Source organism: Dunckerocampus dactyliophorus, chromosome 3, assembly GCF_027744805.1.
Source record: "Dunckerocampus dactyliophorus isolate RoL2022-P2 chromosome 3, RoL_Ddac_1.1, whole genome shotgun sequence".
Taxonomy (NCBI): domain Eukaryota; kingdom Metazoa; phylum Chordata; class Actinopteri; order Syngnathiformes; family Syngnathidae; genus Dunckerocampus; species Dunckerocampus dactyliophorus.
Genome location: NC_072821.1, coordinates 5,020,841 through 5,035,269, shown reverse-complemented (window position 1 = coordinate 5,035,269; position 14,429 = coordinate 5,020,841). Strand labels below are relative to the sequence as shown.

The following is a 14,429-nucleotide window of genomic DNA, read 5'->3' as shown; positions in this document are numbered from 1 at the left end:
ACAGGGTCATGTAGGTTTGGATTGTTTTTCTCCCTAAATAATAAAAAGTTTCATTTAAAAACTGCATTTTGTGTTCAGTTGTGTTGTCATTGACTGACATGGGAATGGAAACCATCCCAAAACCAGGTATGAACAATAAAACTGTGGAAATGTAATGATAAATAATGATGTCAGAATAAAAAACATACATATTACTTGGTAAAGTTGATTAAAAATCATCAGTATAGGTATTGATGTCTTCAGGTTAAAATGTCGTTATTCTTAGTTTTGGTTCTTCTTTTAGGAAAGTCCCTATGCTACAACCCGGACATGTTGCGACTTGAAGGTCAGCCTTTTAAGGTAAAGTGTTTGAAATGATAATCTCATTGGATGAAGATTTACAGTATCGGCCCACAAAGGAGGGTCTGTTTTTTCCGCAGTATAAATTATGAACTCAGGGAAATAATTTGGCTTTTCCTCTTAAGCTGTGCTTCTTGGCATAGTTAGATATGCTATTTGATAAATTTAGATCAGCTTCAGACTTGCAGCAACAGTAGAGGAGCCAACAAGAACAGGCATCGCTAGACTGCATCAGACTTCCCCATTGCTCAGTCGGGTGTGCCCAGCTGAAGCAGGACTGGCACAACGGGTAAGTAAGTGGTAAATAACTCGGAGAATCTCCTCATCAACCGCTTAAACAAACGGTTAAACCTCAAACCACCATTCCGATTCAATGATGGGTTCTGTTGTTTGACAAAAATAGCTTCCTTTACTCCTCTTTCAAACCATCTGTTTTCTTTGGCCAAAATCTTTACATCGCTGTCCTGAAAAGAGTGATTGGTTGCTTTAAGGTGTAGATGTACTGCTGATTGAGGACCACTCAAATTGTCCCTGCGATGTTGATAAAGCCTTTTTTTGGAGCATTTGGAGCATTTAAATTGAGGTTTAATTTGGACCCTGTGTTCAGCAGGTTACTGAGACCAAAACCCACAGCTCTTAGTCTTGCAAATGACGTGAAGCCAGGGCCGAGCCAGAACAATAGATGCTAATGAGCCAGTATCAGAGTCGTTCATACCCAACTCAGGGAGCGACACTTCCCTTTTATTGGAGGTGCTAATAGCAGGAGAGGATTATACCACTACTCTGCCCAGGCTTAGTGTAAGGAACCAATAGAAGGAGGGTGTTGGCACACCAATTCCACCCACTCTTACTGTATTTAAGGCCTAAGCTACCAGCACTTATTAGTTCGCTGACGAAGCTCTTCGGATGAGGAGCGAAACGTCCGACACCTTCTTCACAGAAGTACAGATGACGTCTCAAGAAGCCTTTCCCTCGAAAATAGCGTAATATAACATATAAACATAAAAGAAAAAAAACGTCCACCTATTTTAAATATGAAATACAGTATGTATTGGAAAGAAACAACAAAAAAACAATCTATTACTGCTCTGTATTAAATAAAAAAAACCAAACCAACATCATCTGCATCACTACATTGTATTAAATGTAAAATGTATCGTAGAAAAGAAACAGTGCCACCTGTATTGCCACTCTGTATTAAATATAAAACACATATTACATAGAAAGAACATAAAGCAGTGTCCCTGTATCACTGCTCTGTATTAAGTATAAATTACATGCATATTAGACAGAGATAACAAAAATCAGTGCTGCCTGTGTTGCTTAACTGTATAAAATATTAAATACATTAGGCAGCAATAAGAAAGCACTGCCACTATATCACTGCACTGTATTAAATATAAAATATGTATTAGACATAACAAAGCAGTGGCACCTGTATCACTGCTCTGTACTAAATACAAAATCCATACATATTAGAAATTAAAACAGCATCATCTGCATCACTGCACTGTATTAAATATAAATGTGCACCGGAAAATAAAACAGTGACAACTGCATTTATGCTCTGTATTAAATGTAAAATACATATGAAAATAAAAGTGACATCTAGCATTTATGTACAGAAATAGAAAATGTATGAGTAACAAAACATCATCATCGCTGTTCTGTATGAAATAAAAAATAAAGCAGTGGCATTTGTATCACTGCTCTGTATTAAATATAAAATACGAAAGGGCGAAAATGAGAAAAGTGGCGTCTGTAGTAGTGTCCTGTATTGAACATAAAATAGTTCCCAGAAAGAAAACAGCACCATCTGTATTAAATAGAAAATAAATACACAACAGCACCATTTACACCACTGCTCTGTATTGAATATATATAGAAACAGCGCCACCTGGTGGGGCACTGCCTCCCCAATGCACATTCGCCACAGTCTTGCAGGCCCGATTACTCATCAGCAGACACTGACGAATGACATGCGCACAAGCCTCTCCTCCATCTTTCCTTTTTATTTGTCCCTCCAGCAGCGGTGCAGTCAGCTGCAGGTCACATGACTTGGCTGTCTGCTCTCACTGAGCATGCTCCAATCCCTCTCTTGTGTTGTCAGGCAAAAATACACTAGACAAGGCAGTCGGAGGAGCGGAGAGCTGCAATTGACAAACACACCAGCTTGCTCTCTTGCACACTGAAGAAAGAAATCATCGGCTTGAGGCCCGATATCTTGTTTTTGATGAGCGTATTGCCGTCTGCGGTTTGCAGCAGCCGAGAAGACGGCAGCAGTGAGCGCGGAAGAAGGAGGCTGAGGCAAGGACAGCATCCTGACTCTCCATCCTTTCTGTGAAGGTAAGTATGGATGGATGGATGGAAGAGGTGTGATGGTGGCCTATAGAAGAGGGAGGGGGGATTCTGCCTGACTGCATTTGTGCTAAATAATGAGGAGAAATGAGGACAATAGTTGTGGCATCTCCATTGGTATGTGACACCACAAAGCCTATGGGGATGGGGATGCTGATGGGGAGGGGAGGTGCATGTCAGGATGCTGTTTGCATCCCGGAGCGTGAAAGAGACAGTTTCATATTCAGGGGATGAAATTAGGATTCTTTGATGCTGATGTCTTTTTAAGGCGATGCTGCATAGAGACATTTTATATTAATGTTCTCTCTGATAACAAACATAATAGCCCTTCTATGCTGCGTTGTTGGCAACTATAAAGTGCTGCACATTTTGTTAATTATGGAAATGAACTTTAGGAATTGGAATTCTACAGTGTAGTATATTCATCAGTGCAGTCCATAAGGCAACACAATCATTGTCATACAAGACATACAGTGGAACCTCTAAAATTCAACACAATCCCAGTTTGGGAGGGTTTAAAAAAAGTGTCCCCAAAGAAAACCATGGAAATACAAATATATATTTTTAAAGTAACATTATTTAACATTGTACCCAATGTAACATTTTCTTAACTGTCTTACAAGTGTAAAAATAAGTTAACCAGTGTAATAGTAATAAGTTAATAGTAGCAGGCTCTTCGTGCTTTCATAACTAATCACTACATGCATCCTAGCATGTTTTTAACTAGCACAAAAAGACAGTAAATTCAGTCTTCAACTGCTATATAGTACAGTTAAATAAATAAAATCCTGTTTTCAAATCAATGCAGTTCTCACAGTGTAAAAGGTTGGAGATACATGCTTTGTACACTCTTATTTTTTAATGCTAGCTGCCACACAAGTGTAAAAAGAAGCTAACCAGTAATACTTTGTTAATTCGAGGGGACATGGAGAAAGAAAAACAGATGGGTTAAAAAAAAGGATGAACGTATGCGAGAGCTCGCAGAACGCTTGCGAAAGAACGCAAAACTTTTGAAAGAGAACACAAAACTTTTGCGAGATAATGCAACACTATTTACGTTAAGAGCGTTGTACTTCCGTGTTCAGAGCGGATGTTTAAGGCGAAACTTCAAATTAAGAGCAGCACATTCGTTGAGTTTCTGATATTTATCAGACAAGCAGTGCACACAAGTGAAAGAATCCGATGCATGGCTAATCAATGTATTTCCGTTTAAGTGCCAGTACCCAAAGAGATATGTTCCAGCAACACTAGCTTGGACGAGCCGAGCAACCATCACGAAATTGAAAACTTGTTCCTATCCCAGTAAGGGATGTGGAAATGCTGTGCGTTATCTCGCAACATTTTTGCATTCTCTCGCAAAATGTTTGGGTTATCTCGCAAAAGTTTTGCAAGCTCTCGCAAAAATTTGTCTTTTGTACAGTGTCTCTCCTCTTAACACCCCTCCCTGGTTGAGGCGTGTTTGGAATTAGTGTTGCCTAAAAATGCCAAAGAAAAGGCAAAACACACCTTTTGGTTCTGGCTGGTTATTTTTAACATTCCTTGTTGAAACTGTTCCTTTTTTGAGGGGGGATAAGTGCAGCAAAAAAGCCAAAGAAAAAGCAAAACACGCAGACGTGATTGACTGCTACTTGACTGAGCTAATGTTGGCAGTTGACGACAATTCCTCTATTCTTTTAACACTCATTGTTGAGTTTTGTTTTTTTTTAAAATAATTTAAAAAATAATTTAATTAAAAAAAAGCCCCCAAAAAAAGAAAACCTAAAAGTTAATCGAGTGATGCTCAAGAAAAAGCAATCTTTTAACTTTTGACGCTTGCTTTTCGGAGCTAACGTTAGCAGTGGATTAAACTGCCTCTCTTCTTCTCTTAAAGGGATAGTTGGGATTTTTTGACATGAAGTTATATGACATCCCCATCACCAGTGTAGTGCATCAACAATGACTCCCCCCCGTCGCCCGTCGCTTGTCGCCTGTCCATTGCTGTGTATGTGTTCCACAGCAGATGAAGACCAGTCATAACGTCTTCATCTGCGCATGTAAACACTGTGGAACGCATAGCGCGCAGTGATACGACGGGAGAGAGAGTAACGCCGAGCGATTGTGAGGTCTGATTTTTTTCGAGGAGGCATTTTTGTGACGCAAATGTATACTCTTTTGAATGCATATTGTTTTGAGAAGCCAAACTCTTTACTTACTGTGAGTGGCCCCACCAACTAACCGTAACTACGTTTGTCATGACCGAAATACGACCAGAACTCGGCTCACGAGACGAAGTGGGGGGGTAAGTCACTGTTGATGCACTACACTGCTGATGGGGATGTCATACGACTTCATGTCAAAAAATCCCAACTATCCCTTTAACATCCCTTGTTGAGACTGGTTCTTTTAATGAAATGAGTTTTCCCAAAAAAAGAAAAATACGCAGACTTGATCGACTGATACTCATTGAACTGAGCTCCAGTGTTGGCAGCTAACGTTAGCCGTGGATTCACGTAGGCTTGTTTGGAATGAATGTCACACAAAAAAGCCAAAGAAAAAGAAAAACACACAATTATTCCTTTGTTGCTTGCTGAGTTAAGCTCTAGTGAGGTAAGATGAAATCTTGCAAGATTTGCATTTGATATAATGTCTTTTGTATGAGATTTGAGGCGTTTTGAGTTCCCACTGTACTCGTGTTATTTCTACAACAAAAACATCAAATTTACCACACACGCAAACAACAACTGTCTGTCTATTTAACAATGCGCCGGTACTGCTTTTGCAACAAGCCCATTAAAAGGTGAGCCGACCTCCGCTGGTTTGGCCGCGAATAGATGTATTTTTTTTCTCTAAGGAAAAGACACAACATAACAGTACCATAACACAAAAGGCAACCCGAATACTGAACATCCAGCACAGCTCTCTCTCTCTCTCCCACGCACACGCTCTCTCCACAGTGATTAATGCCACTCTGAGAGGAGGCAGAGACGGCAGTTGCTAGGATACAAGGCAAGGTGAAGTGCCGACGTTTTAAAGGAAGGCAGAGGAGGAGGTCGGTCGCCACCAACAAAGCGTGTAATCAGGCGAAGTGGCCTCTTTGTTTCGCGATTGCCACCTTTCATGGATTTGTTTGTTGTGTCTGTCGTAGCAAGGTGTGCCCGAAGCTGTTGCGATGGTTGGCACCAGGCCTGAAGCTGTCTGATTGAGCCCCCAAGAACAGCCGGACTGATGGTAAGATAGTTAGCACCCTGATACTTACTCTGCGAATTTGTTTGCATCACATTAAAGGGGTCCAAAGTGCAGTCAAAGGGGTCATTTGCGGCCGGCAGCTTGTTTTTTATTGTCCCTCGGCACGTTCTAAAAATACAAAAAAAACAACAGCGAAAATGAGAAAAAAAAGTTGTTGATACTAGAATTGCTACTAATAATATGCTTTGTCACCTCGAACACAAAGCTGATATGCAGGGTGTTTTTTCTTGAAATATACACTGATACCTCCGTTTTTGTTATTCTGTCCAAAAGGTTAGCACAAAATGTACAAAAAACAAGGCAATTTTTAAAATATGAAATAATATACTTTATAAAAAAAATACAGTTTATAAAGAATAATTATAGTTTTTCATGCAGAAAACCATGCAAAATAATTATGAATGACGAATGGATGCAACTTATTGTTGATGCGAACTTCCTGTATATACTGGCAAGATGGAATTCAATAGTGTTTATTGCCTTTTTTTTATCAAAGTGCTGGCATTTGCAACCTTTTTTGGCCCCGATGTGGGTTATTTAGCAGTCGCGCTCAGTAAAAAATGTACAGACAGTGAGTCAGCAAGGCGTAGGGTGGGCTTTGATTGGGCGCTGTACTTTTCGCGGAACAAAACAGTGTAGGACAAACCTACTAGTTTGTTACGTGCAGTATTGTAGAAAAACTGGAGTGCACAAAAACAAGGTTTGGCTGTACATAACCTCTTAGCATATTTACGTTGGATTAGTTTTAGGATGTTTGCAAAATGTAAAATATCAAAAGTTTGGACACCCCTGCATTACCTGCTAAATCAAAGCTTACGAATCTTCTGATTTTTATTAATTTGGACCTCTGGGGATTAAGACTGGTTATTTTTAGTCACTGATAAAACATATCCTTGCTCTGTAGTTTGTCTATTGAGTTTTCTGCAATCTGTGTTTATCCGGGCCTTTGGAGATGCTATAAAAAGCTGTGCTTCCAAGCCTTTGAACAGGCTGCTAAATAGATGAAAAGAATGATAGGACGTAGATGCATTTTTGTTCCCATTCTTTTCTAACATAATGGCCTCTTCACAATAAATACCCTCCAGGACATCAAAGGCCAGTGTTGGACCGACGAGGAGTCCGATGGGGAGAACGAGCCGGAGCAATTTCTGTACGGCATCCAGGTACGGAGGTGGACGTTCAGTCGCATTGAGTGTTTTGGCGTTTTTCGGGATGTCATTAGCCTTAACAGATGGATTGCGAAAGACTTTGCTTCACAAATTCATCAGAGTCAATAGAAAGAGTCAATCAAACAGATTGGAAAGGTGATTGGATGGTCACTTTGTGTTTTACATTCATTATGGGACAATTTGATAGCACCAGTAAGGAGAAAAGTGGAAAGTTTCAGCGCTCTTCTTTGCAGTTCTGATAAAACTGATACGTTAACAACATCCGCACTAATACTTTACAAGCTACCCATTTCTTCCCGCATTCACATCTACAGTAAGAGAGGCGGTTATTTCCGAAATTTAAAAAGTCACCACAACAACAGCTTAATTTTGTAAATTTAACAATGTTTTGGAGTGCATGAGAAAGTAGAAAGAAAAACGTAGCTCTCTTTGACCACATTTATTAACAAGCATATTGCGCAACAGAACCACTGTTGTAACAGCGGTAAGGAGCAAATTGCTGAGACAGCATCAATACCGCTGATGAGTTAACTGTAAACAACATTACAGAAAGTGTAACTCGCATGAGTTTCACATCAACAGCTGAGTAACATTTCAAAGCGCATGTAGAGGTAGATAAAGCTGCTGTAGGCTGATCACTCAGGATACTTCAAATGCAACTTCTGCCATCTTTTTTTAATAAAAAAATCAAGCGGTGGCCTACAGCCACAGCTGTTAATGCAGATGCTTTTCATCCTATGTTGATTGCAGACCCCTCTGGGTATTTGCACCCGACCACTAAGTTATTGTAATTTTCTTTTCCTTTCCTTTTAATGGTTGCAGCTAGAAGGCTGCACATTTTATGTTCTCTAGGCACATTTGAATGATGCTTGATTGTTTTAAAAACATAGCAATAGGCGGCTTATTTCTTCAGTCACCCTTAAAAGCATCTCCTCGTACCATATTTCACTTTAACTTTACGATCCTGATCTGCGTTATCATCCAAGACTTGTAATTGAAATGTAAATCCAAGCCGGGGTGGGCTTAAAGCTCATCTCTGTGCAAGTCGCAGAACATTAAAGCAGAGCTGAGAAGATAAGGATGAAAGTGCGTGGAGCTGCTCTGCAATCGCGCAGTCGAGGAGATGAAGAGTCTGACTTCCCGTCTAGACACCAAAAGACGTGGACGACAGACTCGGCCCCGCTATTATGCGTTTCCTTTTTTTTTTTTGTCAGAGGCACAAACCCGCATCGCTGCAGAACAGGATAACTGAAACTTGACAGATACCTGCATTAAAATGACCTTGACTGATCTGATATAGGTAGAATCTACTCTTACAGAACTGTCCTTATATACTCTTTACACGTCCTGAATATTAACCTTGCAAGGCATCTGCATGTGGGAAAATGCAGGGGGCGGGGTTTGGATATCACTTCGAGCTTACAAAGCGATGGAAAACATAACAGCCGTTTTATTAGAACAGTGCAAAATGTCTTCATGCAAAGACAAGCATGATATACTTTGCTCTGCTACGTGTTGTGCTATACCTATACAGTACTGTCCTTTTTCACTGAGAAAATAAGTTATCTGTCCAAAATCACACATTAACAGTAGTTGAAAAAGTCTGGGACCCACACCAAAGTGTATTGCAGTCGTCCTTGGCCTCTGCCAAGTGTGTTGCAAAACCATATACTGCATGAAGGAGGGCCACACTGACAGTAAAAGAAAAAAACTAGGGCTGTGAAAAATAAGGCATTAACGGCAGTAACTGATTTATTTCATTCATTACGTTAATTTTTTTAGTGCAATTAACGCATGCGCACTAGCGCAACTACGCTTCTGTTGTGACGGCACACAGAATCACAGTGGAGCGTCCCCACACGATCACACAGAGTCTGACGCTCTTTTATAGCTTCATTCTGACCTGAACACATCAATAGCAGTACAATTCCAACACCACATACTGTATGTATCTCCAACTCACACGCGTCTCGAGTCCCTTCATCCTGGGAACGACACTTCCTCATTCTCATAACAAGAATTCAAGGACACTCCGAACATCACAAAAATGGCTTTATAATGTGTGTGTGTGTGTGTGTGTGTGTGTAAATAAACAGGAAGATAAAGAAACACATGAAGTGCATATTGTTATCACTCACTTTGCAGCTTTTAATTCGGATGTACAACATTTAAGTATGCTGAAAAATACACTGAAAACATGTAAATTTACCTTAAATTACGTGATGTCTTTGAACACAACCCCTCATTGCTCATAATAACACTGTTTAAAATGCGATTCTAATGTTCTGCTACTATTAAAGCGACATGTGTTAGACAAATAGATTTTTAGACTTGTGTAGTATCTTTTAGCTTGACTAACATATTCAGTTCATTTGGAGCTGTTAATACATGCCAGTTCATTAAATACGGTAAAAGCGGGCATATTTCAGACATAGTTGGTAATGGTGATTAATGAGGATTAATTAATTCAAAAACAATGATTGATTTAAAAAACGATGAGTGATTAATCTGATTAAAATTTGTCATCATTTGAAAAAACATAAAAAAATATTTAGGAAAAATGAAAATAATACTAAGAACTAAAATAGGAATATAAAATACACATTGTGAGGAAAAAATACAAATACTAGTTGAAACAATTAAGTAATACCATAATGGTACACAAATAAAAATGTGATATCAGAGGACAACAGTTGGAAAATTTTTAGGAAAAAAATATGAGGGGAAAGTATAACATGACAAAAAAGGTAGATTTTTTCAAAGACTTGTAAAATAATTTTTGTTCTCATATTATACAAATGTCTTATTGTAAAATTTTAAGTTTTACTCATAATTATACAACTTCATTCTCTTCAGTTAGTAATATTTCAACTTTATTCTCACACTTAAAGCTTTTTTCTATACAATTACAACTTTTTTTTCCTTATAATTCTGTGACTTTATCCTTATTCTTTTTCTTGTCAGTTTGGCCCTAAAACTCCTAATCAATCACAATGACCACTTTGTACAAGTTGCAACGAATGCGTCCTCCCTGTCTGTATGCTGCATGGTGTGACGGCAAACAATTCTCGTCACAGGGGAGCTGCGCTGCTGACCTCTACCGCCACCCTCAGCTCGATGCAGATATCGAGGCAGTCAAAGACATCTACACCGACAGTGCTGTCTCTGTCAGGTACAAACACTCAAAAATAGTGCTCAGACCTTGGAACCCTGGAACCCCCCCAAATTGCAACACAATTTGTTGGCTGTTTGACTTCCAAATGGTTGAAATTTCAAAGCAAATAAAGTAATGTGAATTAATTCACTTTAGGCTGAGGCTGTCGCCATCTTAACACCTTCATTAACTGTACATGCAGTGTTGTAAGCTCTTATTATCAGGCAAATATAAAGACAAGTTAACTGCGGTAGAATAAATTAAAGCAAAGTAAAACTACTCAGACATGAAATGCAGGGGCAACAGGATGGAGTTTTACTGTCACCTAGTAGTGTTTTATAGGCATTGCTGGAATTTAAAAGGCAGACAGGCAGCATAGGAAATCAGCTTGGTGCTTTGTATTTGTTCCGTCCGGATGTATTGTTAATTAATTTTAAGTGCAGTGGAACCTTGGTTTTCGTCCTTAATTTGTTCCCAAAGGTCAGACTAAAAAATGCAACATATGAAAGCCATTGTTCCAACAGGAAATAATGTAAATCCAATAAATCTGTTACAGAAACCCAGAATACTCATAGCCTTACATGAAGAAAACAATGCTAAATAATTACAAATGCGGAATGGATGGACCTTATTGTTGATGCCAACTTCCCGTACATCCCGGCGAGACTGAATTCAATAGTGATCCTTTCCTTCTTTATTAAAGTGCAGGCACTTGCAACTTTCTTTGGCCCCATGGCGGGTTATTTAGCAGTCGCACGCGATAAAAAAATGCACGGACAATGAGTCACCAACGCACAGGGGGCTTTGTTTACAATGACACAGGGCAAACAGAGTAGCAATACTGTGCAACATGGGACGAACGTTTTGACAAAAACTGAATCATATGAACACTGGGAGATAAGAAAACCAAGGTTTGACTGTATTTTTAACATGTCGTCTCCTTGGTGGCTACTATGGTTATCATCACGCTTTCCCTTAATGCCTTCTGTGGCGACATTACAAAAAAAACCCCACACATAGTCACGAAAGAAGATAGAGTTAATCTGAATTCCCTGTTCTGTTTGATGTTTCAGGCATATTTTGCCAGTTATCAGAATATACAACTTTTAGGGTTTTGACTATGGAGGTTTCATTGTACATCACTTTTGATGTAAAAAATAAAATCAGTCTTTCTGTCTCTACAGGGAGTACGGCATTATTGACGACGTCGACATCGATCTTCATATCAACATCGGCTTCTTAGACGTGAGTCAGCGTTCCGCCTTTATTGTGCATCTTAGCTCATTACTGCTATTCCAATGAAGCTTGCAGTCCTAGTTTATTCATGTGAAGAGAAAGTGTCCTAATTAGCAGGCTAACGTTGTGTATATCTGCATGTGTATGTGTGTGTGTGTATATGTGTCTGACTCAGGAGGAGGTTGCGACAGCTTGGAAAGTAATCAGAACAGAGCCCATTATTCTGAGACTCCGCTTTTCTCTTTCTCAGTACCTCGATGGACCCGGTGAGTAGAGATGTCAGTGTTGATGTTCAAGGCGCTTTTTAGCAATTTGTGCCACTCACTGAACGTGGGAGGTGAGTACGATGCGTGCGGCACGTGGTGGTGGAGGCAAGGAAAAGGGAGGAGAGGAGCGTTGCGTGACTGCACCGTGTTATAATAACAAGAGTCATCTTTCCTCAGAGCCGTCAGTCGACGTGTTCCAGCCCTCCAATAAAGATGGATTCAGCCTGGGCCTGCAACTGAAAAAGTGAGTCTACACTTCGGAACATGCAGGTCTCAGATTAAAGACTCCTGCTTTGCTAATGATGCACAAAAGGAAACATTTATCATTACTCGCACTAACCTTTTCTTCTCCACTGGCAGGATCTTGAGCACATTCACGTCTCAACAGTGGAAGCATCTCAGTAATGAGTTCCTCAAGGCCCAGCAGGAGAAACGGCACAGCTGGTTCAAAGCTGGCGGAACCATCAAGAAGTTCCGTGCCGGGCTCAGCATCTTCTCCCCAATCCCCAAGTAGGGTTTGCCTACATTTTTTTGCTGCATGGTAACACAGTAATAGTGGTACATTGATCAAACACAATAGTTGTAAAACAGTTCTTAAGGATCGGGATCGGCTGCCGTTACGCTGTATTTTGAAGATCGGATAAAATCAAGAGATCGGGACCGTCCAGTTGCCGTATAACGTTCGTAACGCTGGGCCACACTCCAACATGGTGGGTACGGTAATGAGCCTCAAAGCTGGTTGCTACTCGACTACCTGTGTATTATTTTTGGAATAAAATAACATCCCATATTTCAAAAATTGCTGTGCATTTACATTGCGCCTGAAAATGTCCTGCCTGCGGACCAGTGCCTTATACCGGTGGTTGGGGACCCCTACCTTAAAAGAACAAGTGGCGATGCGCACAGCAGCTATACAGTTGTTTAGCGCTAGCAGCTGTTGAGAATGTTAAAGTCTTGCAAAATTTGGCCTGTTTCTGAACCCTACAACGTTTGGAGGCCTTTCAAACTTTTAGCTACTAAAGTATTGCTGTTTCTACCAAGAACTTATGCCTTGTATTAGCTAGCAAATTAGTGGCAGGCGCTAGCAACTAGCCTTAGCTGTTTGAACTGAATTATGCTGACACCTATGATAATGGCTCGGCCTACAAGTGTTTCAGACAGCATTTTGGTCAGCTTTTGAGCTACAGAGCCTTTACATCTGTTTAAATTTTGAGTTGTTTTTTAATATTGCTCCAGAGGATTTGTTGGTAATGTTTAGCTTTTTGTGCAAACCTATCAATTTAACTTAAAACATCGCAAACACACAGCAGTTGATTTGCGCTTACAGGAAATATTAACTATTACCATACTGTATATGGAAGTTTAAAAATCGTAATTTTAAACGCTATAGAAATTAAATTTGGATTAGTCAGTGTACAATTTACAAGTACCGTAGTATACGTTTCCTGTCCTCTGAAAACAACAGTCACATTACATGTTTCCTACAATGAACCGCAGCTCCGCAGTCTCAACAGCACTCACACCATGACGTTAGCGCCACCCTGCTTGACCGCAGGCAAGACACAATTATCTTGCTGCTCACTTGTGTTTCCAGATATTTATACAATAATGTGATCATTCTTAGTGTACAGTAAATCAATATTGCTGTATAAGCCATACACTGACTACTCTAACGTATACCCAAGTTTACTCTCTATAGTATTGTCCCTTTAGAAGATATACTGTCTTAAAAATGCATGCTCACTTTTGCCTCAGCATTGCAACACTGATTGTAAACAGGAAGTGACGGCCATTCTTTGTGTTGGCTCTGATGAAGGTCTCCAAGTTTCCCCCTGATCCAAGACACCGTCCTAAAAGGGAAGCTGAGTGTTCCTGAGCTGAGAGTGACCCGACTCATGAATCGATCCATCTCGTGCACCATGAAGAACCCGAAAGGGGAGCTTTTCAGCTACCCGCCAAACAGCCAGGTGACTGTTTCTCCTAACTCTGCGAGTTCTCCACTCACACAAAAGTCTTGGGACACAGCTCTCCATCGGTTAATTATTCACTCAGGGGTTTGGCTAGACCACTTTTATCTGTCTTTGAATCTTAAATGTTCATCTTACAAGACATTTTGGACAATTCTATGCTCATATTCGGAAAACAGTCTGAGTAAGGCCCCTTACCAAGTATACTAGCGATGTGTCCCAAAACTTTGGTCCCAAGACTGACTAACCTGACAGATCTGAAAAATGCACTACTGCTCTTCTCCTCTGTTATCCACCCACCCGAGCCTTACCTTTACCCACCTGGCGTACCGTTTCCCATAATGCTTTGTCTTCGCTTGACTCAGCAGACTGTGGCTGTCCCAGCGGCCAGGGCCCCAGCGCAGATTACCACCAGGCAGCTGATTGAATTGTTTTTCTCATCCCAGGCGGGCGGCCACTGCAAGAACATTCCTACGCTGGAGTACGGCTTCTTAGTGCAGGTGCAATACACCGCTCCAGTTGTCGCTCCTCACTGTTTAGAAAAATGTGAAGACACTTTAAAATACTGACTACTGTACTGTGAATGCTGTAATTATAACTGGAGTGTTTATTTACGTAACTGAGAAAGAGGACCAGGCAATCATTGGAAAGGGGCTGTTAGTTCTGGAAATGTCATTAATTTCACGGCTTCTCTCTATCACGGTTTTTCCAAAAT

At 40.3% G+C, this 14,429-nt stretch overlaps 1 protein-coding gene across 9 annotated transcripts in view; it reads left to right on the top strand.

Annotated features, from left to right (window-relative positions):
* Positions 1-451: 451 nt before the first annotated feature.
* The window catches only part of LOC129178045 (protein mono-ADP-ribosyltransferase PARP6), a 33,371-nt gene continuing 19,393 nt past the window's right edge, over positions 452-14,429 (top strand). For 2 of the 9 annotated variants that reach the window (XM_054769736.1, XM_054769730.1), the window contains exons 1-11: positions 452-628; positions 2,450-2,685; positions 5,822-5,904; positions 7,008-7,085; positions 10,169-10,263; positions 11,430-11,490; positions 11,657-11,747; positions 11,925-11,991; positions 12,108-12,257; positions 13,564-13,714; positions 14,080-14,214. In XM_054769736.1, the coding sequence (XP_054625711.1) occupies positions 5,902-5,904; positions 7,008-7,085; positions 10,169-10,263; positions 11,430-11,490; positions 11,657-11,747; positions 11,925-11,991; positions 12,108-12,257; positions 13,564-13,714; positions 14,080-14,214 (831 nt within the window). In that variant the 5' untranslated portion in view covers positions 452-628; positions 2,450-2,685; positions 5,822-5,901. Of the gene's footprint in view, positions 629-2,449; positions 2,686-5,630; positions 5,726-5,821; positions 5,905-7,007; positions 7,086-10,168; positions 10,264-11,429; positions 11,491-11,656; positions 11,819-11,924; positions 11,992-12,107; positions 12,258-13,563; positions 13,715-14,079; positions 14,215-14,429 lie in introns of those variants that run through there. The other 7 variants (XM_054769732.1, XM_054769733.1, XM_054769737.1 and 4 more) reach the window with 7 other exon arrangements.